The sequence below is a fragment of the Pleurotus ostreatus genome (assembly GCF_014466165.1).
Source record: "Pleurotus ostreatus strain PC9 chromosome Unknown scaffold_6, whole genome shotgun sequence".
NCBI lineage: Eukaryota > Fungi > Basidiomycota > Agaricomycetes > Agaricales > Pleurotaceae > Pleurotus > Pleurotus ostreatus.
The window spans coordinates 965,129-988,527 of NW_023503161.1; the positions used below are offsets into that span (position 1 = coordinate 965,129).

The 23,399-nt window shown below is 52.5% G+C and overlaps 9 protein-coding genes across 9 annotated transcripts; 4 read left to right on the forward strand and 5 right to left on the reverse strand.

Annotated features, from left to right (window-relative positions):
- Positions 1–14: 14 nt before the first annotated feature.
- On the forward strand, positions 15–2,063 carry PC9H_008580 (uncharacterized protein; the record flags this gene model as incomplete). Its single annotated transcript, XM_036778089.1, has 1 exon — positions 15–2,063. One exon carries the CDS (start codon positions 15–17, stop codon positions 2,061–2,063), a length of 2,049 nt encoding a protein of 682 aa, XP_036629517.1.
- A 277-nt stretch (positions 2,064–2,340) lies between these two features.
- Positions 2,341–7,000, reverse strand: PC9H_008581 (uncharacterized protein; the record flags this gene model as incomplete). The annotated part of the gene is made up of 16 exons (XM_036778090.1): positions 2,341–2,799; positions 2,853–2,951; positions 3,006–3,190; positions 3,269–3,456; positions 3,515–3,890; positions 3,944–4,004; positions 4,054–4,634; positions 4,708–4,856; positions 4,910–5,114; positions 5,167–5,669; positions 5,719–5,747; positions 5,908–6,046; positions 6,190–6,509; positions 6,569–6,680; positions 6,723–6,781; positions 6,857–7,000. The coding sequence occupies 16 exons, from the start codon at positions 6,998–7,000 to the stop codon at positions 2,341–2,343; spliced, it is 3,609 nt and encodes a 1,202-aa protein (XP_036629518.1).
- Positions 7,001–8,004: 1,004 nt separating this feature from the next.
- On the reverse strand, positions 8,005–9,551 carry PC9H_008582 (uncharacterized protein; the record flags this gene model as incomplete). The annotated part of the gene is made up of 4 exons (XM_036778091.1): positions 8,005–8,554; positions 8,621–8,935; positions 8,995–9,188; positions 9,252–9,551. The coding sequence occupies 4 exons, from the start codon at positions 9,549–9,551 to the stop codon at positions 8,005–8,007; spliced, it is 1,359 nt and encodes a 452-aa protein (XP_036629519.1).
- A 1,466-nt stretch (positions 9,552–11,017) lies between these two features.
- On the reverse strand, positions 11,018–11,936 carry PC9H_008583 (uncharacterized protein; the record flags this gene model as incomplete). Its single annotated transcript, XM_036778092.1, has 3 exons — positions 11,018–11,309; positions 11,393–11,589; positions 11,649–11,936. The coding sequence occupies 3 exons, from the start codon at positions 11,934–11,936 to the stop codon at positions 11,018–11,020; spliced, it is 777 nt and encodes a 258-aa protein (XP_036629520.1).
- Positions 11,937–13,788: 1,852 nt separating this feature from the next.
- PC9H_008584 (uncharacterized protein) lies at positions 13,789–15,119 on the forward strand (the record flags this gene model as incomplete). Its single annotated transcript, XM_036778093.1, has 5 exons — positions 13,789–13,905; positions 13,969–14,089; positions 14,146–14,387; positions 14,444–14,529; positions 14,588–15,119. The coding sequence occupies 5 exons, from the start codon at positions 13,789–13,791 to the stop codon at positions 15,117–15,119; spliced, it is 1,098 nt and encodes a 365-aa protein (XP_036629521.1).
- Positions 15,120–15,418: 299 nt separating this feature from the next.
- On the reverse strand, positions 15,419–16,446 carry GPI12 (N-acetylglucosaminyl-phosphatidylinositol de-N-acetylase; the record flags this gene model as incomplete). The annotated part of the gene is made up of 4 exons (XM_036778094.1): positions 15,419–15,635; positions 15,687–15,886; positions 15,948–16,038; positions 16,100–16,446. The coding sequence occupies 4 exons, from the start codon at positions 16,444–16,446 to the stop codon at positions 15,419–15,421; spliced, it is 855 nt and encodes a 284-aa protein (XP_036629522.1).
- Positions 16,447–16,776: 330 nt separating this feature from the next.
- Positions 16,777–17,726, reverse strand: PC9H_008586 (uncharacterized protein; the record flags this gene model as incomplete). The annotated part of the gene is made up of 6 exons (XM_036778095.1): positions 16,777–16,876; positions 16,925–16,938; positions 16,994–17,078; positions 17,148–17,331; positions 17,408–17,510; positions 17,571–17,726. The coding sequence occupies 6 exons, from the start codon at positions 17,724–17,726 to the stop codon at positions 16,777–16,779; spliced, it is 642 nt and encodes a 213-aa protein (XP_036629523.1).
- A 2,165-nt stretch (positions 17,727–19,891) lies between these two features.
- On the forward strand, positions 19,892–20,934 carry PC9H_008587 (uncharacterized protein; the record flags this gene model as incomplete). The annotated part of the gene is made up of 4 exons (XM_036778096.1): positions 19,892–20,071; positions 20,126–20,262; positions 20,321–20,331; positions 20,393–20,934. The coding sequence occupies 4 exons, from the start codon at positions 19,892–19,894 to the stop codon at positions 20,932–20,934; spliced, it is 870 nt and encodes a 289-aa protein (XP_036629524.1).
- A 1,115-nt stretch (positions 20,935–22,049) lies between these two features.
- Positions 22,050–22,663, forward strand: PC9H_008588 (uncharacterized protein; the record flags this gene model as incomplete). The annotated part of the gene is made up of 4 exons (XM_036778097.1): positions 22,050–22,140; positions 22,198–22,235; positions 22,290–22,453; positions 22,507–22,663. 4 exons carry the CDS (start codon positions 22,050–22,052, stop codon positions 22,661–22,663), a joined length of 450 nt encoding a protein of 149 aa, XP_036629525.1.
- Positions 22,664–23,399: the final 736 nt, after the last annotated feature.

The following is a 23,399-nucleotide window of genomic DNA, read 5'->3' on the forward strand; positions in this document are numbered from 1 at the left end:
AGAATCTATTCAACATGGGAACCGAAAACGCTATTAGAACCTCTGCTGGCTGGCCCAGGCGAGACGAACGCAAATTCAAAGTTCTCAGAATCCATACGCTATCTGCTATCATTCTAGCTACCGCCATCACGCAGGGCGTGCCGAGTTGTACCGCCGCGCCCGCCTTTCCTCGCAATCACTCCCCGAACCATGAAAAGGCCTCCAATCAAGCTCAGTCGCCAGCGCATGAAGCATCGGAGCCAGGTTTAGAACTTTGCCCGCGCGCTTGCGAAGGCGATGACGATTTCGATTGCTACGATGAGGATGACGGCGGCGACGACGACGACGACGACGACGGGGGAGACGACAATACCAGCTACCTTGAAACTCGCGAAACGACCAGCGATGACAGGCTACCGACTGTGAAACTGGCGTCTTCGTCTCTGCCAGATCCCCTCATGCAAGCTCTACAACCTGAGCTTGAGCAAGCACTTGCTTCCGGTCTGGAGCAGGCTGACAGAAGCTCTACCGAAAGCGGGGAAACATCAGCAACCGCTACCGCCTCCAATGCCACCACACAACCGCAGTCCACTCCTGCGTCGTCTGGATCCTTTGCTTCGTCCGAAACTCCCGCGCTGCCAAGTTCTAGTGTCCTTGATGTATCTGGAACCCCGTCGACTTCAGTAAATGCACCCACGTCTCTGGCAACTACATTTGCAATCGCTTCTCCGCTAAGTTCAGGCGCATCTTTGCCGGCGCCAACCTTCAGTACTGGAGATATTCCTACTTCCACCAACTCAGACAGCGCTATTGAAACTGAAACCACGACCATCGGGTCAACGACTATCACAACAACGACGGTCTCACATTCATCTAGTTCACACACCTCGCACACTTCCCACACGTCTGCGACCTTTCCTTCCCACAAACTGAACCAAGGCCCAGGATTAGCCGTTCGCCCGACCCCTGGAGTCGATCTCATGGGAGGCCTCAACCACGACTTCGACTCTACACGAGGATCTCACCATAGACGGGCAACCATGGTCATCGGCCTCATAGCCGTGATATTGACAGTTTCGACAGCCCTCATTTTCATGTTCCACTTGTTCTTGAAAACCAGGAAGAAGCGTGCAGAGCGACTGGGCTCCAGAGCTAGCATCCGTGGATTTGGAGCCGTCGAATGGATTGATTCTCGCAAGAAGGACAACTGGCATCCTGCTCTAGGCGACACCGGGAAACTGGCAGGATCGATGGAAAGATCGCCGCCAGGGTCTCGCAGGGATTCTTTGTTGTCTCACTGGCTCAGACTTAACCCTAATTCTGTCAAGGATGGACGCAACTCTCGGTCTAGATTATCTTTGCTCCCTCGACTCGGTGCTCTGCTTGGGCGTTCTCGTTCTACTTCTGGCCCGGCTCCTAAACGCTCTTCAGCAAAGAAAGAGAAGATACTCGATATCAGGCCCTATGACTTGGGCAGTCGTTTCTCCGTCTCCTCTTCTGACGTCCCTCTGGATGAATCTTTCGGAACTCTGGCCTCCTTGCAGTCCCTGGAGGTCATCGATCTGGATGCTGACGACGATCGTGAACGGCTTACCCCCAATCCTAACCGCCAAAACCTCTCGTCGCTGTCTACTCCCACCTCACCCAATGTAGGCGAGGATCCTGTTCTTGCTGACCTGATGGGCGAGCAACAAACACTCTTACGCGCATCTTCGGTTCCCGTCAGGCGCGCCAAACCGAACATCCCGGCGCATGCACGAACGCGCAGTGCGCCCGAAGGTCCCGCCGATCCCCACTCTCCCGCGCCTGAGCCACTCACCCCCACCATTGGCAAGCACAAAAGCCAATCCCAGTCGATGTCCGCTGTGACTATCAGCTCCAAGTACTCTTCGATGCCGCCCTGCGACTCGGATTGGGATATCTCGGACGCATATAGGCACTCCACGCGCGGGACATTGCAATCCAGAAAGTCTGAGAGAAAGAGCGGCGCTTCGAACAGACTTACGGCGCAGAGCACTGGTGGCAACGGCTGGACTAGTGCGAGAAACAGCGATTACACCATGTATCGCAGAAGTGATTGGTGATTGGAAAACCAAGCTACGTCTCACCGACACCATTATATATATCCCTGTACTTGTATTTCCTCTCGTCGAGGGTAATTGTATTACTATACTATATTTCATTTATGGGAATAACTATTAGACACAATAGATCGTGAGAGTGAAGCTGAAGTCGTAACGAATCCAGGGTATAGAGTACACTTTTATGGAAGACGAAGATGGAAGAAAGGAGAAAGAATCCATCATTATCGAACCGAAATGTCTGTCATGCATGTCATGATCATGATCTGCCTATTCCCGTCTATTCCTCCTTGATCTGATCAGGCGGCGATCCACTGATATCCACCTTGCCCTTCTCGTTCATCTGCGCGTCTGTGCAATCGGCGTCGACACCGGCGTCCCTGCAGCCCGCAACCTCCTCTTCGCCCAGACCAAGTGTATCTTGCGGAATCCAGATGGTCCTCTGCGGTCTGGTGGCGGCGGGATGCGAGAATCCGTAGTCCTCCTCCGTCAGGCCACGAGAGTCCGATTTCTCCATGCCGCGCTCCTTCTTGGATATGTCCGCCTTGATATCCTCATCGCGAACATCCTCTGTGGTTATGGCGTTTTGCTTCTCGGTCCCCGTGACGGGGGCAGTCGAGCCTGCATCGCTCTCGTCATTAAGACTGGCGGTGGCGTTGTATGTCTTGTCTGCGAGGGTGAGAGGAAGGTGGTGGAGCAACGGTCCGTAGGATTGGTTGATCATGATGTTGAAGAGTGCCTGAAGACAGCGGGTTCAACATTTGAAGGCATGAGCGATAAGTCGGAGCTTACGGTGAAGATGATCAAGACGACCATGAGCGCGCCTTGAGGGACCGCGCTTGCAGAACCGGTATCATCGCGGGCAAGGAAGAACAACGCGCACAGGCAGAGCTACGATCGTTTATTCAGCCGCCTATAAATCACGTTAAAGGAAGCAGAACCCACCTGCTGGATGTACAAGCCGACAAAGACGTGCTGGATCGCCTTGGGGAAGAACAGACCGCCAGTATCCGTCTTCAAGTCTTGCTGATACTGCCACAAGAACAAAAACTTATACGTAATATAGAACCCAAAGAACGTCGCGCACGCCAATCCGTTGATGATCGGGGCGAGTATGGAATATCCCAACGCTACACAAAAAGAATAGCAGTATTTGTAATGAGCTTCTATTCGCATCGCAAATCGGTAGAGAGGGAGAGTCAACTCACTAATTACCACTAGAAGCGTGGTGGTGGGGAAGAGCGTTCCCCATTGGACATTGCGGCAGGTGTACTTGATTGTGTATACTGCACGAGGAGTGCTGCCGAGGATGAACAGCTTCACATAGTAAATCGCGAGCGGCACAATTTGGAGGAAGCCGGCTGCGACACCAGGAAGACCTTGCAGAACAATGTATCTACACGTCGAAGACGATTAGCACCGCGTCAGCCATAAAACCACCTGCCCACACTCACGTCAAGAAGAAAATCGATGCTTGCGGGAGCTTCTGCGCTAGAATCGTAGGGATCGAAGTAGGGTTATTCGCCAAATCTTGCACGGCGCTGATAAGCCCGGAGGAGATGGTGATGATAAGGAACGAGTGTATGACTTGGAAAATAAAGAAGCGTGTCATCAACGAGAGCTCGATGCCAGACCGCGTCGGGATGCCCTCTGCTCTAGCAAAGATGCGGAGGACGATGGGGAGGAGCATCATGAGGACGGCGAGTAAGACGGGTGGCAGGATACCCGCGATGATACCATAAACAGGCTTGGGGAGCTTGCACAGCCAGGCCAGCCAGGCGAATTCGATACACAGTTGGCCAATATTCGAGATAACACCGACGAAGGCAACTAGAAGAAAATCGATTAGTCCTGCGACATAAGAGCGAAGGTGTAAACTGTACCAGGTATAGACCATAGGAGAATCAAACCAGCGGTAGCTGCATAGGAGAGCAGAATTCGGACCTAAACGTGCATTAGGGTTTGCAGGCAGCTGGACACTGATGAGACACACTTTTTGTTCGTATGGATTCAAGGATAGGTTACCCCAGACAACATCATCGGGCGCAACCTCCAGATGCTTCGAGCCCATCCGGTACGGCGCGTGATGAGTGAGTACCTGCGCAGCCATATGTGCAGCGATCTGCCTGTTGAACGTAATGAAGGCGCTGCTGAGTGCGGGGTAATCCGAGGTCACAACGGGGAACGGATCGCCCCCAACAGAGTTCTGCTTCTGCTCGCCCTCCGGCTTCGGGCCCATCCCAGGAATCTTCGACTTAACCTGCCCAACGACATGCGACACCTTCCCGCCTTCTGCTGCCCCTTCTGCCGAGCCTGCACCGCCGCTATCCGCACTGCTGAGCGGTCTTGGGCCAGAGATCCCCGCGCGGCCGCCAGACTTGTCTCCACCAATAGCACCACGTCCGCGCCCGAGGAGCTCATTGCAAATTCGAATTTCCTCCCGTGCCCACTCGATCGTGTCGATCTTCGGGCCCTTGAAGGGTATCCAGCCAAGCCGATGGCGGGGACGTTGGTCACGGGGAACGATCGAAGTATCCGCGCGCTCGACGTCACCGCTCGCCACAACGTCATGGTCTGGAGAGAGACATCAGCGCTACCATTCCCGACGCGAAATGCAAGCAGACCGAGTGGAATCGTAGATGCTTACCTTTAGAACCCTTCTTGCCCTTCTGTGACTTCTTCAGACCCTCTAGACGTAACTTTGCGGCGGTCTTGAGCAAGGCGGTCTCCGCGGATTCGAGTTTATTGCATGCGCTCGCACGCCTATCGTATATCTCAGGAAGCTCCTTGAGGTCTCTGAATCATAGGCTCGATGAACACGCGGTCGAATGCACAAAGGCTACGCGTACCTGTTGATCCAGACTTTCTTCACACCACCGGGTAAATGGCTGAACAGGCTGATCAGAGCTTGCTCGCTGAGGTATTTCGATGGTATGCCCGTCACGAGTACAGTGTTGGCTTGAACAGAGGCAGAGTGGACAGGATCGATGAGATGGCGTTGTCGAGTCAACACGAAGTGTCGCATCTCGTGCTTGATCACGTAGAATATCCATCCTGACGACAAAGTGAGCCATGCCCGCCACTGCAGTCGATCATTGGGACGCACCAGTAAACAGGAACACCATGATGATATGCGCGGCATATCTCTTCTGTTGGTTGGTCGCGACATTCCCGAAAATAAATTTGTTGAGCCCCTCGTTCCCCTCGACATTTGTGTTCACACTCGTCACCGGGAGGAGCACGGCCCAACTCAGAAGCCATATCGGGAGCAAGATCTTGACCATCATGCGCAGAAATCGCACGTAAAAATACGCATCGAGCCCATTGGCCGCCGCTATATCCTTGTAATCTGCCCGCCACAGCGCAATGGGCCAGGTGAAACTTGACAAGGCTGACTTGGTTTTTGAGCCTTTATCGGGTACAAGGGGTTTGACTCGCTTAGAGGGGGGAGGTACATATGTTCGAGGCTCGTAGATCGCTTTGAAGTAAGGTCGTAGAAGAGTGAACAGGGCGATTTGGATGGCAAAGACGGCGACGTTGAAGACGAGGGCCGTCACAAAGGTGGACGTCGACGCCGCGTTTGCCTTCTCGGCTAGCTCCGTCTCAGACCTGGGGCGCCGTGGTCAGCATCGTCGCGCACAACGGGCGGGGGACTTACATGGTGACGGGAAAGATTGGGAGTGGAGGCTGTCATGGCGCGTTTTTGAGGCGAGTAGAGGCCCTCGTCAGGGGAGGGCTATTCTTGGACTAGACCATTCCAAAATTCGCTTGGTGGACAGGACATGACATCAACATTGTCCTATTATGGCCGAGATTATACTAAAACGACAGCCACTAGGAGAATTACCAGGATTATGATCAAAATGACAACACAGTATCCACTTTTTGAGTCTTCGGTGTCTCTGATAAACTTTTGCATCCGGCGCATCGACGTCTTCAGCTTGGAGTCGCTCCGATCCACGCCCTCTTCCAGGTCGGACAACATCCTGCGCAGGGCACACAGTCAGCTCAGCTCACCACCCACGCCCACCGGACCTGTCACAGTGCCCTTGACACATTTGACACAATCCTGCCCAGCCACCAGCCACGACCCGAACAGAACCACAACGGAGACATGATCGAGACTTACTCAACGTGTTCATTGATTTCTCTGCCCATCAGTCCGGCCTGCTGCGCCAGTGTGCTCAGCGTCCCAGCAATCGAATCCATCGTCCGGTCCTGCTGCTCGATCAGCATTTGTTGCTCGACACGCGACCATTCCGCTTGATCGTCTTCAGGCCGCGGCGACGCAGCCCTGCTTCCGCCCAAGCTTGCATTCAGACTGCCTGCTCGAGAATGGACACGCGAAGTGGACGCCAGGGGATGCGGTGCAGTGTTCGACGGCCGGGACTTCGGACTCGGCGACAGGGGGTGTTGATCAACGGACGTGGTGAGACGTGAACGCATCAACTATAGGCAATTCACAAGATGAATAAGTCCGGAATGGAATGGACCGTGTAGCGACGCACCTCGATTTCCTTCTTGACTTTCCGCACGTACTGCCTTCGTTCTTGTACCTCTGCTTCGGACAGACCAAACGAGCGTGCACCTTCAGCGGTCTCGACTATTCTATCCCCGTTCCTTATTACTGAGGATCTAATTCAACAGCAACTAGAAGCGCACCTCACACTCTCGTCCAAATCATCCAGGTCGACTTCAAGCAAGTCCAACGAAGTCTGCAGCTATTCGCCGCGATGAACATGAACAACGTGCGCAGAAGTCAGCCAGCACATTGCACACTCTAGCTCAAGCCTCACCTCTTCCCGGGCTTCCTTCTCTTCCTCTGTACCCGCATAACCGCGGATTCGTACGTACGACGAGCATAGCGTTCGCGCGGCCTGCAGGGAGTTTTCTATCTCTTCCTGGACGGCGTTATACGGGTCTTCTGAAGTGTAGGCCATGCATGTAAGGTGAGGTTCTCGTCGAGGCCAGCTCTGCGGTGATGATTAGCGGCTGGAAAGCAATATGCAAGCAGGCGCCTGCGGAAGCCGGCGCGTCGCAACGTCAGATGGTGATGTAAGCCCCCTGAGTGCAGCACACAAGAGGTCAGTCTGAGCGTCCATGTACATTCATTGTCTATTGCAAGGTGTAACATACGGAGGTGCAATAATGATTAGAGTATCAAGTATTTTGAGGGTCCGGTGTCATGTAAGTGCGTCATAAACGAAGTCATAATCAGGCAAAAGTGTGAAAGGTAAAGTCAAAGTCAATAGATATCATGAGGAACGGCGTGGTTGTAATGAGAAGAGCATGTAGGAGGGGTGAATGGACGGGGCGCAAACGGCAGAGAGAAGTGGACGAATAAAAAGATGCGCAAGAAAGAGACTGTCCATTAGAGCAAGCAATGTTAATGTCTGAAAAAGCAAGAGAAAAGCACCCAAAGTCTGAGGCCGAGACGTGATGCTGTGAGAACTGACATACGTATGTCGCCGATAAGCGGTGAAATCATGAATCATACCACTCCACCAGTGCCCACGCACGGGGGATTGTTCAGAATCAGGAATCAAAATCAACATCGGTGCTCCACAAACGGCGGGGACACTTCCACGGGTGCTGCGGTGCTGCGGGCGGGTGATGGTCTTCCCAAGGGGCTGGAGGCTGCCGGACTTCAGGAGGAATTGAGGGTGCAGGTGAAACGAATTATGTTGGTAAGATAGGCTACCTCAGCAGACTGCATGTACAGTACTGTGGGGATATACGTCGAGGGCTCGAGCTCTGATTCCGTGTCCATTTCCATTTGCCTCTACCACCGCCTAGTAACCATCCATACGCCAATCATAGAACGCACCCACGCGACAGCAAGAAATAACGCGAACGACCAAACACTGAGATGCAATCAAAAAAATGCAATGCAATAGAACGAATAAGCCGGTGGATATTTGATAGATATGTGTTGTGTTGTGATTTATGCAGGTCGTGTGGGCGTTTCGGAGCGGATGTTCGTGTACGCAGGGGGGAGCTCGATTGTTTCGGGTTCGTCTTCGTCGGCTTTCGGGGCATCGCTGGGACCCGCGTCTTCGTGCTGGATGATGTTGACCGCGCGGAGGGGGCGGGGCATGCCTGACTTTCGGCCACTTGAGCTGCCGCTCGTCGAGGTTGCGGCAGTTCCAGCAGCACCGAAACCAAGGAGGTCGGGTGTGCCACTTCGGCTGGTGCTCGTAACGCCGCTAAGCGGGCGTCCCCTGTCATCTGTTTGGGCAGCAATGCTGCCAGCATCAGTGGACACACGAGCAGATGGCTCAGGCATCATGAACGGCTCGGGTTGATAATACTGAGGGAGTTCGCCGCGATGTCCTGTATCGTCGTCATCTTGGAGGAGATCGACTGGGCGTTCCTTGGTTGATTGCTTGTTCTGCGAACGCCGTCGGAAGAAGAACAAGGCTAGGATGAGGGCGGCTAGAGCAACAACTCCACCGATGACACCACCAACTATGGCGCCTGTATTCGAGGAGCCACTGATTGTGCGGACGTCAATGTCAGTATGCAAGTTGGCAAGAGGAAGTCACACAAAAATAACGCACCCTCCTCCGCCTCCCACTTGCGCTCCACTTGTATTTGTAGGATAGCTACCACCTGCCGGACTGCCCGGCGTACTACTCGGACTGTTGTCATTGAGACAGTCATTGTTCGGGTTGATACCCGCTGAAACGGTGTTTAGCGACGATCCTGCGGAGCCTGCGCCACGATTGTCCCCGCCAGCGATGATGAGGGTCGTGCCAGCACGGACAGAGGGCGTCCACGAGAACCCAGTTCCTTGTGAGGGCACGTTGCTGAGGGAGCCTTGGGGGACAGAGAAGGATTGGCCACCGGGGATGATGCCCAGGAAGGAAGGAACGCTGGTCGTGGTGTTAGTCAGGTCTAAACATAACGTACTTGGAGAAGAGTGACGGCGTACCCCTGAACTGTCGAGTTGTCCCACCATATTCGAGTAGCGGCGCACTGTACGATTTGATTCGGGGGTTCGATGGAGAAAACGAAGTCGGGAGATACGTTGGTCGATGCGTCGAAACACGACCCGGCTCCGTCAGCCGCTAGCACAGTCGCCGCGACGCTAGTGCCTCCTGTTCCAAAACCAGAGGCATCACTGACCTGTAAATAGTCGAATAGAAGTTATGGAACTATGAACCACAAAGACGGGGATTCGAGACGCACCACAGCGACAAACTGGGAATTCTCCGGATATCTCAACTGAAAAGATAACGTCGTCTGACCAGCTCCAAATGCAACGTCTTGTATGCGCCGAACTTCAGTATTATTTGGTAGCGGCGAGGGACCAAAGGGTATGATAAGGAGTCTGTAAGGAGCTTGTCCACCATCGCCGGTAATTGTGACAGTCAAGTTCTGACATTGGCGGGGGGTGGATTGTATGTTGAATGAGTATGCCTTCACCAGCGGGAGCAGCGTCGAGGAGAGGGCGAGGATGGGGACAACGCCAATAACGGCCATGACCATGGTGGTCAGGAGAGAGTTGTGGGTATCAGGTTCTGGAGGGTTCTGAATCTCCCGACGGTTGGCGTTGCTCCATCGAATAACATGGCTGTGAGATCACTCTGATCGCAAACCCCTCTCCTGTTTCAATTCACTTCTCAGCTCAGTGCCAGCCCATCAGCGCACGGCCTTTACTCGATTCTCAGATTCTCAGAGCTTCGAGTCTCGCACACGATAAACTTCGGTGCAGTACAAGCACCGTCAGCACCCTTTCACGTGGACCTGGATCCTGCTGATAAAGGCCATCTTGGGCCGCCGTGCAAGGCTTTATTTCACCGTCTCCAAGCCCAACTTTATACCTTCCGTAAATGTGCCACGAAGGCGGCGTGAACTTGTGAGCGAGATTTCGTACATAACTAACGGGAGAGCAAGTCACACTATAAACAGGCTTGAGAACGGTTCCACGTCGAGCAAGTAGAGCAACTCGACGCGCTTTTGTTTCTGCTTGGTGTATAATAGACGAACCACTGGGCTCACGCTAGGACAAATGGGGTCAGTCTGCCCAGCGCTTGATACTTCCGCGTCACCGTCCTTTGGCCGTCGCGGGGACCACTGTGAAGATGTATAGTATTCAATCTCACAGATCTGTGTTTGAGAAGAAGGTAAGTCGCGTATCGTGTAGCTGCGGAAGACTGACTACTTACGGTTCAAGCACCAGGCGTAACGCCGCGTAGCAAGTTCTACAGTTACGAACGTCTAACACATCAATGTCTTCGGCCAAGACGGCGTCTACAACGTCACCAGTCAACGATGACCATACAATTTCAAGCGTACGAGGGACAACCGTTTCTGCAACGATGAATGCGCCTTCGGCGGCAGGCTTTGACGAATGAGGGACAATGTATCGTAGGGCGCCGTACACAGAACGCACGAACGGCTGCCGAGTCCTGGAGATATCCGACATTCGGGTCCGTCGATAAAAGGTAAAAAATATCGCTGATAACAACCCCGGCTTGAGTCAGTGCTTCAGACGGAGGGAATTGCTCCAACTCTGGGTAGAAATTAGCTTCCTTGAACCGAAGCTTCAGAAGTGACGGATCATCGACCACCAGGCTCACGACGCTTGTCAACTCGTCGGTCGAAAGTCGACGTGAACAGTGTGATGCTGCGTAAGTAATGCCAATGTTGACCGGTTATTGGGGAGCTTCATCTATATCCTTGGGCAGAGCAGGGCAGAGCAGAAAAAACTATGCCGTTGCCGCGGCATATTCTGAGCCGAGACGCGAACGTCGGTGCGTGGATGGCCAACCCTGTATCGAAGTCGAAGCCTCCGTCCGGAAATCTAGGTTCGATAGAAACGAAGGTGAGGTGACCACGGCGAACACAACCACCGCCGCGCGACGCGAAGAAACCGAAAATGACGGAGCCAGACGGAAACATTGGCGAATCACAACAACGCACCGTTACAAGTGCTGTCTACCGACTCCTACTCATGCACTGCCGGTACTCGTAGGCGGGCCTGCTGGGCTACCAGGCGTAGAACTGGGACTGTCATCGTCGAGACAATCCTCATTTGGCCTGACTCCCGCCGAAACGATAGTCACCAACGATCCGCCCGACCCAACGCCTCGATCGTCGCCGCCGACTATAACGAGGGTCGTGCCAGCGCGTACGGACGGCGTCCACGAGAATCCCGTTCCTTGCGAGGGAACATCCGTGATGGGTCCTTCCGGAACAACGAAGGACCTGCCGCCTGGAATCACACCCAGGAAGGAAGGAATACTGCAGTTGTCTCGGGTAAGTGGATTCGAATTTATTTTGAGGGGATCGCTGGATGTTGCCAAGAGACGAATGGATGTACGTACCCCTGGACGGTCGTGTTGTCCCACCATAGCCTGGTAGGGGTGCACTGCACGATTTGGTTTGGTGGGTTGAGGGAGAATGCGAATGAGGGAGAGACGTTGGTTGAAGGGTCGAAGCACACGCCGGCTCCATCATCGTTGGGCAGTACAGCCGTCACCACGCTCGTTCCTCCCGTTCCGAAGCCGGCACCATCGCTAACCTTCAAGGAAACCGTCCGTAAACGCAAAGGATGGGGGCGGGCGTTCGAATAGGACGTACTACCACAACAAACTGCGAACGGTCCGGATATCTCAACGGGAAAGACAACACTGTCTCCCCAGCGCCGAACGGAATATCTTCTATCTGCCGAACTTCGACATTATCAGGAAGGGGCGACGGGCCGAAGGGGAGGAGAAGGAGGCGGTAAGGAGGTTCTCCGTCTTCTCCAGTAACCGAAACAGTGAGATTCTGGCACTGCCGCGGGGTCGATATGGTGAATGAGTAGGCCGACACCAAAGAGAGGAATGTCGAGGAGAGTAAGAATGCGGGGATAATGCTGATGACCATAGCTGTGAAGATGGGTTATGTTAGTGTGTTCCAATGATTCATCGACGGACAGTTAAACCAGTCGCTTTATATACGAAGAGGTTTAGAATAGACGACGAGTCCGATGACCTTCATCGAACAGCATACTGCGTAGACATCCTAGGATCCTGTGTTTGATCAACGCCGAGACCCACGCAGAGTCTGCCGACACCACTGGCTTGCCGCATGAGGCGGCGCTCATTAATTCAAATTGTGTTCTCCAGGGGGGTCGATACGCCCGCGCGACGAGCGAGCGAGCGAAAATAGTTTCTCATCCAGGCCGCTCGGTTGAAACTAGATTCGTGGGGTTGATGTCAGCGATATGGAGAGGCGTGTTTCTGGAAGTAGCCCTTGGCTTTATGTTTCGGTATGTGAAAAAGACAATAGGCCACGAAGCGGGAAATGCATCGTTCGACGTTCGACGACGTTGCGCGGTGTGGCGGGCGTTGGCCTCTCGATAATCTAGACTTCCTGGTCGCTGGCTGGCCTTGATCCCAGAAGCCAGATGCTGAAGGTAAAGGACTATAGCGTCAGTCGCGTCAGCAGTTCAACATCGAACTCTGCACCATGTCGCAGGCGCATGTGAGTCAAATATGGTTGTACAAGAAGTTGGCGTACTCACTGGGTGCACGCTCCTACATAAATTACTTATGAAACACACGAACAGAGAATGTATCAGTAGAGTTTACCGACACTGACTGCTTTGCCCAAGAGAAGAAGCATGTCTTCTTTCGTCAGCTGCCCAACACATCCGTCCCCATGTTCCACCTTTACCCAATCACCAACCGCTTTACTAGTCCCATAGTCGAGAATCGTGCACTGTCGCATCCCATATGAATCAGTGCGATGCTTGATGGTCGACATCAGCTCGTATGGCAGCACATCGGTTGGGGAGGTGCATGTGTGCCAGCTCAAAATGGGTCTATCCTCGCGAAATCTTGCACAACTTCGTTACAATGTTAGTTAGATAGCATTTGCACAAACCAGGATTTGCAGAAATTCTTATGAACAGCCATAGCAGACCTACATATACGGAAGTTAGCAATAGGAGTGTACTTATCGCACGCAATCTGCTGGGGTTTCAGATTTGCAGTAAGAGTCACAGAAGGCAAGCTATACTCTGCTTCCTTCGCAGAATAGTTGTCTGATCCCGAATAGGGGAATATAGGGGCAAGACAGGCATTTACACTCATTGTCCGGGGTCCTCAATTCGCCCCAACGGACTCGAGGGTCGAACGTCGAGGATGCATTGCGACCGTCAATTGACGCTAGGTGAATAGAATGGTGAGCCACGATTCACTCATCGCCGCAGACAGAATGAAGCGCAAAACATACTCAACGTCGACTCGTCGTCGAGCCTGGCAGCCTTCGGAAGCGCCGAAGCACTGCCAAGTTCTCCACAACGCAAGGATCAAGCTAGCTTGGCGTCCCTGAGCACATACGCATCCAAGAACTTGGCAGTCGATGCAAATGCCTAGAACGCACGGAACCGCATTCCCAACAAGATTCGCACCCTTGCATGTCTTTCTCGACGGTTGCACCTGGTGGGGACCAGACGTCCTCAGGAGGGCACCGACCCGGAGACGTAAATGAAAACGATAATGATATTTCATTATTTGACTCCTCAGCATCATCGCAGGCAACCAGTGGTCTTGGAAAGCCGAATAATGATCGCCAAGGCCAGCATTTTTCCCGTATATGAGCCCGGCCTCCAGCATCTGTTGCCTCCCCAAGGTGTTCAGAACGTCCTTTATTTCTTCTTCCCCTTCCTCCTTGCCTTCCCCCTCCCCACTTCCCCGCACCTCCCCCACTCCTAATTACCAAGATCCGCAACATGTTCCCCACCGTTTCTCTAATTTCGGTTTCTGTCGCTTTGGCGAGCGTTGTTTGGGCACAGACTTTCCCGGCTACCCCTCTCGCCTCCAAGTCTTTCCCGTGGCCCACTGGTGTTGTGAGTAACCGCAAAGAAAGCTACTGAAAGGTTGAAGGACTAACCGCGCCCTCGATTTCTTAGCCTTACCAAGCAGATACAGAAAACTTGGTTCGAGGAAGGCAAACTGGTTACAATATCTGTAACAGTACCACCCAGAACCAAGATTCACTCTGCCAGACTTCATTCATCAACTCCATTGATGGTGCGCCTTCTCACCTTCCATTCTTTTCCATTTCTTCATCGATAACCTTCTGTTAGACTTCTGTATTTGGGGACCTAAGGACCCCAACTCTGTTGTTGGGGACACTGAAGGCGAGGCCGTCGCATGGTGTTCAAAGCCAGGACACGGCGGTCGCCTTATCCCTGAGGGCACACTGAAAGGGTTGCAATGGACACGCACACCCGATTACGTCCAAATCGTTGGACACATTGACCAGACGAGGATCAACATGGCCGCTGGGGATTTCGGTGGAGAGATGGATCCTCACGGTGCTGACTTGGTGCGCTGGATTTGTACTCCCCAATCGTACACGTTTGACTGACTCTTTCGTTATAGCGCGGAAACCCTATCGGCGGCCTTGTGTACTCCAATGGGTGGTCGGGAAACAACGATAGCTACACCCAAGTTATCGAATGGCACAAGTAAGAAATCTCGCCCCTAGCTCTCTTTACGATAAGATCGCTTATCGTTTTTGCACAGCTTCGTCGGCAACAACTTCTTCTGCTTCAAGGCCTGCGATCCGTCAAAGACCAACGCCGCCGCGTTCTGCGAACACACCCTTGACCGTATCGGCTGCGCGTACAACGCCCCCAACAATGCTCAAGAGGGCGTCTTCGAAGCGTGCCAGGGCGAGAACCAGGACTTCCCTGGCGTGTACACCGTCAACGGCGTCGCCACCACCTACAGACAGCCCCCTGAGTCGCTTGGTGCTATCACCACCATGCCCTACACCGCACGCGTCCCCGCCAGCAGCAACTGCGTGACGTACAGCAGCGCCGAGATATTTGCTGCCCTCGCCTCTGTCAGCCCTGACGCCAGCGTTACCCCCTCGTCTTCGAGCGGCACCGCTAGCACCAGCCAGCCGACATCGTCTGCGCCCTCCTCGCGGGCCGGCACCTCGTCCGGCACTGCTGCAGGCGCCATCGAGACAGGCAACGGTGCCGACATCGTTGTCATGTCAGGCATCGTCACCACCCTCGGTGTTGTATTCTCTGCCCTCTTCCTTTCATGATCGATGACTACGGACAGCCTCATCTCACATTGACACTGCCTCCACACCAGACAATTCGTTCCGCTACACTTGTACACATTGACGGGATACGTAGCTTTTGTTGTTGGCATTACTAGTAATTTCTGTTGCACTACTCTCGTTCGCGACCTGTTTTGTTGTTCTATGCATAGGAACATTTTTGGATGTTTGTTCTATGTTTTATGGTCGCTTCTTCATCACAAAGTACACTACGTATCTATACCCACAAGTACATACTCGGCCGCACGCCAATTCCATTCGTTTCAAGCATGTTTCTTACATCATAGTTCGCCAGTGCAGCCACCGCCTCGTTTACCGAGATTGTGCGGCGAGGGTATAGGCAGTCTCTTCCACTCGTTAACCCACATATAGCGAGAAAAGTGGACATAGAGCCAACGGAACCAGACAAGTTGACTTTCGTGCGCCTGCATTGCAGCGAGAGCCTGTCGGTATTGCTTCACGCTGGAGGTGAACACCAGCGGGTCCTTCGAACGCGTGCTATCCATTCCCTGATTAGACACTCTCGCTGAGTCTGAGAACCATACTCACAGCGGGACGAGAACAGCACCCAGGGGTCCTGTGTATTTCTTGAAGAGCGGTTCGGAGACGAGAGTAAATACGCGCGGGTAGGTGGAAGATGGGTCAGAAGCGAGCGGTGCCTCCATTTCTGCCGCGAGTGCTGCGATGGCCTGCGGTATGGACTTGTGGTTCGGGTGCCCTGATACACCTCCACTATCGAACGTCAATATCTGCGAGAGAAGAGAAGTTCAGCGACGAAGTCAACGATTGGTATACGATGGGAATACGAACTGCTTCGATGTTATGCTCGGTGATGTACTGCCAGACAAAGTCGCCGATGACAGCCGCGTCCCACTCCGTTGTGATATTATCCCTTAGCGCACTGTATCCAATGAACGGCAAGCTCAAGCGCAGGGCGGGAGGCCAGAAAGTACGTCGCTCACGGGTGATTCACGATCTTCCTGTTCCCCTTCACCACTCCCAGCACGTCGAGACTCCTCTCCAGCTCCAGCACGCGCGTGTCTCCCAGGCCGTCCGCATCCCCGGTCGACAGGCACAGCGAGTGGACGTGCGGGGCGTAGCGCGGGTCCTGGAGGAGCGCCAGGAGCGTGGGGGCGAAGAACATGCATTCGTCGTCGGGGTGGGCTGTGACTAGGAGAATGCCGCCTGGTTTGCTGCCGGGCGACGCATCTGCGACGAATGAGGGGGCGTGGTGACTCTGAGCGGGCCAAAACAGCAGAAGAACGGAGAGGAGCAGGAAGCCGCAGATGAGACGAGATGAACGACGCATGAATCACGAGCCGTCGGTGCCCAAAGCTTCAAAGCTTTAAGCTCAAGCTCAAGGTGGGTCTGGGTATGTCGCTCCCGTACATTCATATACATAAATGTCTTGGAGACGGGGGGCGATGTGGAAAACAACATAAATAAGCGAGATACTGCGGCCACGTTTGGCCAGACGTGGAAGTCACTACTCAAGTATGAGGGCCCTTCGAATGTTCACGTTCAATGATGATAATCGATAATCAATCACAATATATTGAGTGAATGCCGATGTAGACAAGATCATTATATAGATCGCAGCCAGAGATCACGGCGCAATAACAAGGTAACAGACAACACGTTACACGGCCTTTCTGCCTGAATTCTTCTGGGCCTGCCGGAGCGTGCCAGCAATAAACCCGTACGAATCGACCATGAGCAACAACGGGATGAAGACCCATCTGAGAAAGACAAATTAGCCAATGCCAGAGTAAAACATGCGAACGTACAAGAGATTCATGAACTAGTAGAACATGTGGTGAGCGTGCTAGTACGACGATGCGGACAGGTGGACTTACGGCGAGATATACCCAGAGATACAGAGGGTTCGACGTATTGAGGTTGGGGCTCCCGATAAGCCATTCGGGGCAGAATGTCATCCATCTGCACACCCAACGTGTCGCGGACGTTGTCAACATTCTAATTTGTGAACAACTGGGCACTTGCACTTACCCGCCGTAAAGCTCTGCCGTGCAAAGCACCACAATCCAGTAGTGCCTAGCAGGATCATTGGCGGCCAGCTGTTTCAAGATGTAGCAGCAAAGGGGACCAGCGACGAGAACCGTGAGGAGTTCCAGCGACACTACGTCTGGGTCAGCGAACCCCCATCGGAAGTCTGCTTTAGCGTATTCCCTCCCTATTGAGAGTGATATTTAGCAATTATTGGACTGTAAGGAAGTAAGCAGATGAGAAAAACGCGTGGAAACACGTACACATCTCTGCAAATGGTCCGACGCTCGTGTTGACTTGTCTCCCAAAGAGAGAGAGCCACAAAAACGAGCCCTCAAAAGAGAAATGTATCATAGCATCAAATGCCTGTGAGATATGTGGTCAGTATATCCGTCAACATTATAATCACAGCACGGTGTTACATACAAGCCAAATAAAAATATACCGGTCTTGCCATCGCGCGTGCTTTGGTAGAAGAGCATTGGCACTGATGTAGGCGACCGTTCCGACAGCAAGTACAGCAAGTAAGCTGTAAGCCGAAGTTGCAGTGAAGATGGTAGGAGGAGTACTTGCAAGGACCATCACAAGCAAGTGCTCAGGCTGCTATGTGAGAGTGTGTAAGATTCATTCATATAACCTTCAATGGAAAAGTTTAATTCGAAGCACGTGACTGACAGCAACTCCGGCGCCGGCGCCGCCATCAACTTAACTATTACCCTTCTCTTCCTCGACCGCTCAGGTTACCGTGAATTTCGCTTATCATCCGCGAATTTCTCATCTCTGCCTAAGAGTGAATGGATCGTTATGCCTGCCGTTGCGCGAACTAGGTGAGTTCCTCCGGAGGTCTTAGTAGCATCCCACTCTACTTACCGAACCGTACTTTAAGTGCTTGTACATTGAACGAACGGGCGTGATAGGAAAGCAAGGGGAAGGAAGCCCCTTTTGACTCTGATTTAAGCAAGCTACTGACTTAGCCCGCGAACCGAATGCCCTCCGAATTGCGGCTGGAAGCACACTATCAGTGAGTACTTCTCTTAGAGGATGAGTTTGGACATGGTCCTTCCTACTGATATTCCTTCTCATAGTGTGATTGTCAGGCATTCATGTAACCTTGAAGTCTTCGCGGTCTAGAAAGCCGCGATTAACGGCACTTGGATGTTCACCTGACGCTCAAATAGTTAATACTGCCTTGAATGTCGGCATTTGCACATCTTGATGTGACTGGGATCGGGTAGATGCTGACCTTGCGCGTGCGCCTCCTCCAAGGGTGCCCTCCTATTCTCGTCCTCTATAGTGTATTCGCCCATGAAAGACACGTACGCGGTGGATTCGGTAGGTGAGATACCGTCTGGCAGAAGGAGATAATCACTTAGTAATGTAACGTAGAGCTAAACTCTGAGGAACTAAGTCGACTGTCTTGAACACATCACCGGCACCACCTCTCACACATTCACACACCCTCCATTATTCGGCCTGAATATCCGTGCTCCTCAGCTCCGCATTCCTCCACCCCACGTTATACCCTCTGATCTTCCTTTCGCTGCGATGCTGCCCGATGTCTGAACGACGCCGAAATGGCCGTTTGCAATTTTTGACCAATTTGAACCCCAACTGGCCAACCACCGAGACCCAGACAGTTACGACTACGAGGGAAAGAGTGGGGCGAGATGCGAGGAAGGGTGAACATCGGATCGGGACATGCTAGTGCCCACTCGAACGTGTGAGCACTTTCCCTATGATAAGAAGGAGAGATGAAACCTCGCTCACTTACGGCAGACATGGGATCCCTAGATCAGCCACTTGACGCTTGATTGAATATCATGCCCGCCGAAAGTTGTCTACATATGAAGATAAAGTGTCATGTTTTGCGCCAGGAACCTGAATTCCTAAAGTACCTTACGCCACCCGACGAAAGAAGGTCTGGCCCCAGTGGTAACACTCATATCGACACTCGAACAAATTCAGGACCCATCATCTTGGTATGTGAACGTAATTTGCATGCCCAACAGCAACTAGTAATCAACGCACTTGTCACAATCAATCTGATGGGCCATTGAAATTGCTAAAGAAATAGTACTTCCTCTCGATTCGATGCAGTATCGCAATGTCCCGAGGTCAGCAGCCATGCCTTGTATCTCTAGTCCGATGCGGCCATCTCGCAACATATCAAACTGTCTGCTTCATAGCCTCACTCAAATGTTGGCACCAGGGCCCCTCGATCTATCGCCGTTTTGATAGCAAAAATTGCCCTGGCAGGAATGGTGCGACCAATCATGCTCCAGGTGAGCCTCAATCGAAATCGCCCACGCCATTAAGTCAGCTGAAGAACCCATACTTGAGCATACTTGATGGAGCTACATAGTGGCTTCCCATTCTCCGTTTACTTTGGCGCCCATTGCCACATCGTGCCGGTGAACGCTCAGTAGATCACCGAGATGGGGCTCGGGATCCTCATTCAAGCTTGTCTCGCTGTGGAATGAAGCCATCCTATTGTATTTGTATGTCCTACTTTTCACTATCCGGGATTGCGCCCTGAACAATATCCGGGAATCCCGCTAACCTGATGGAAATACCGCACCTACAGCTAGCAGAAACCACATCTATCCGGACGGAGGCTTTGATCCTCCAAATGAGGCATACACCAGATGTTTTAAAAGGACCCTTGCACCGAGCGTTTACCCCCCAGGTTTACCATGTACTCGATATTAATGCGCTTTCTCCTGCTCGGACTTTGGCCGTTCTCTGCCATGCTTGAGTCTCAGTCGACCGCCAAAATCATCGCATCGAGGGACGGTACCAGTATTTACGCCGACGCAACTGGGAACCCTGCGAAACAAAGCATCGTCTTTGTTCACGGACTAGCCCTCAGTGGCGCTGTTTTCGACAACTTCTTCGCCAATAATCGCCTCCGAAAGAACTATTATCTGGTACGTTATTTGTGAGCTCGTTTCTTCCGAGTTTCATGCTGATCCATGTACTAGGTTCGATACGATGCTCGTGGTCATGGACGGAGCGGCAAGCCTTCGGACGCAGAGGCCTATGCATCCGTGCACTACGCTGAGGATTTCTTGGCCGTGGCACACGCCTTTCAACTCAACGAACCTGTATTCGTAGGCTGGTCAGTCCTTCCGCTGACTACGCATTCTGTATTAATCGACGCTGATTTGGCTTCATAGGAGTCTCGGCTGTGCGCACTTATCTATCCTCCTGCATTCTCTGCCTTGTGTGCTCATCTCATTTTTTCACAGCGGCTATAATTTCCGACATTGTCGAACATATCAATCCACTTCCAATTCTAGGCGCGGTTGCATTTGCTGGGAGTCCTGTATTGGGCCCAGAAATCCTACCCAAGCTCATCTCGCCCTCGATCAACGGCGTTCTCTCTGCGATGTTTCAAGACGCGAACGTTACGGCCAGTATGGAGGGACGCATGCAATTCATCGACGCGTGTTTCCGAGACGCCACGCGGGTACCCTTCGACCTGAAAGCGACATATCTCGGGCAAACAGTCGTTCAGCCGCCGACCGTCGCCTTGCTGGCCATACAGCGAACCCAAGACCCTACCAGGTTATTCGCCGCAGGACAAGCGGGGACCCTGCGTCTACAGCAGATTCTTGGTGATACCGACAGAATTGCCAACAACAGTGCCGCCGTCGAGTTCGTGAAGCCGCACTTCAAATTTTTGACGGTCGACACGATACCGGCGGGGCATGCTATGTTCGAAGATAACCCAGAGCGAACCGTAGATGCCCTCACAAGGTTCATCCGAAGTCTACCGAGGAAGCGATGATGGTGTCCATCATACATGCTCACCGAAGGAAGACATTGTATTGGCATTTCATACAGCTATGTGTTGAAATTAAAGACGGCATTTTCAATGGACGATCATCGCCTCTTAGACGTTTCCTGAGAATCCATTTTAACGTCCCCACCACACCATCCGATCATACTCATAACAATGATTATGTACTGAACTGTCTTGAGCGTCATAGGTCTGCCCAAAATCCGCCGAAAGTCACCGTGATTGCATCACGGCGTTGTAGGCGTGTACTTCGCTGTACGATTCGTCATAGTCACTGACATACTAAATAGGGACAGTGATTGACATGATCACTCAGGCGAACATCTCGGGCTATCGAACACATCCTCACCCCATCCGAACAGCCCTACGTTCGGCCGCCCAAGAAGACCTACTTGGATGCAATTGCTTGCTTCAACATACAGCATTTTACTAGAAGCTCAGGCTGGCCCTCAAATTGCTGGTCGATTGCTTCTTCCTGACCTTCTACCGCTTTGACATGGGACCGACTGATCCTGCGAGAACAGATTATGTTCAACGAAGTCCGAGAGGCACGCACGCTGGTGCCCCGCGTCAAAACTAGCTACAGACTAGCCCGCTGAAGCTTGAGCGTAAACTGCAGAATGTTACTCGTTGGCGAAGCCGCGTTATCAGGACACCTTAGGTTTCGCGGGAAGCGGTGACCACCTCATGATCGTGAAGCTTACTTCAGGCTTCCCAACGAGACGAAAAGCATTAGGTACAGTCGAGTGTTTACGAAGAAGTCCCTGGCATTGGATCTGTATAGGTCGTTCACAGCTTCGGGAAAGCGCCCCACTGATTATCGTTGATGATCGCTATAATAGGTGTACGTTCCCCTCAAACGCCACCTGGAATGTTCTATACCAGGTATGTCCACATGCTGTCTGATCATCTGGGAGGTCATAGGCACCGGTACCCAGCGATGGCAAGATGCGGGCACCACACATAGGTGCCTGGGTCCACCCAATGCCACCGTGATTGCTCGATGACGTTTGCATATCTCAGCGCGCACACGGGCCACTTACAGCCACCCTCCAGGCTACATATATGGGCTGCCCAGTTAATCGTGAAAACGATAGATCAACATGGTTAACCTTCAACCTGGCGCGAAGTACAAGTTCGTCAATGCTAAAGCCAACAATGTAGCCGATCTCTCTGGCGGCGACAACAAGTCCAGTGAGCCTTCCGCTGGCATTACTGAAAATTCTGAACCTTGGCATTGACGCACAACAGTTATCGGGTATAGCGATCACAACGGGGCCAACCAAACGGTTTGCGTCTCTTTTGATCTATAGGAAATCACCGTGTCGACGTATTCGACTTAGTGGGAGGCCTTGCCTGGAGGAAACGGCTGGATATTCAAAAACGTGGCGACTGGCCAATATCTTGGTATCAACGGCCTTGCCAGAGATGGCACTCCTGTTGAGGGTATCCACCCGCCGTTCGAATGGCATGTTAAGAACGATGAGGGCCATCCGGACACCGTCAGGTAGGGTGCTTTGTCCGCAGCAGCATCTTGGGATAATAAGACGGTGCTCGCAGACTGTTCGTCCCCAACACCCTCTTCAACATGGACCTATCTGACAACGGCAACGCAACTGCTGGAACGAAGATCCAAGTTTGGAATAAGTGGACACCTGGCGTCAATCAGTGCTGGCGCCTTGTGCAAGGTACGTGGGCTCTGGCTTTCTGTGTCTGAGAACTTGACTGGTGCTGACGTGGTTGATCAGTTGGCTGAAGATGATGGCGATCAGTGGATGATTGAGAGAGAGAGAAGGAACTTTTCCATGTGTATAACCTCGATATCGATTTTCGTGGACTCGCGGTCATCGATACTGACCGCGCACATATGATCAGTGACACAATTGAGACTGATGAAGTAATTTTCTCCGGAGTCCGATGAGAGTTAGATGAGAGTATACCACTGCGAAGCTACGTGTGCGGTGTTTCTTCAACTGCCAATGTCTTGATTGCATTGTACAGCACTTCTGTGTTGCTCCCATGTCTATGTATACACGGCTTGATTGATCTGCGTGCGTGATCTGCATCAAGCAACGGTGGGACCATCTGACGGAGCACATGGGCGCTCGAATATTTCGAAGTGTGCTTACTACAGTCCAGTACCACTAACAACCTTCGAGACCCCACTTAGAACCGAGCTTAGAGATTCTACTACAAACCTAGACTGCGCCTTAAATGCTTGGGGCGAGTACTTCATCTATCACTGTGTATCCTCGAGATGATGGACCTACTGAGGTAACAGGTTGCTTCGCGTCTTCCGTTGGCTACTACAACCATCATTCGCTACACGTTGGTTGCATAGGAAAACCTTCTAAGTCTGGCATGCTTGGCAATGACACACACTGTTCATCGAGTGAGACCGTGGCTTTTATGACACGACCATAGTATTCGCCATAGCTTTATTAAAGCTCATG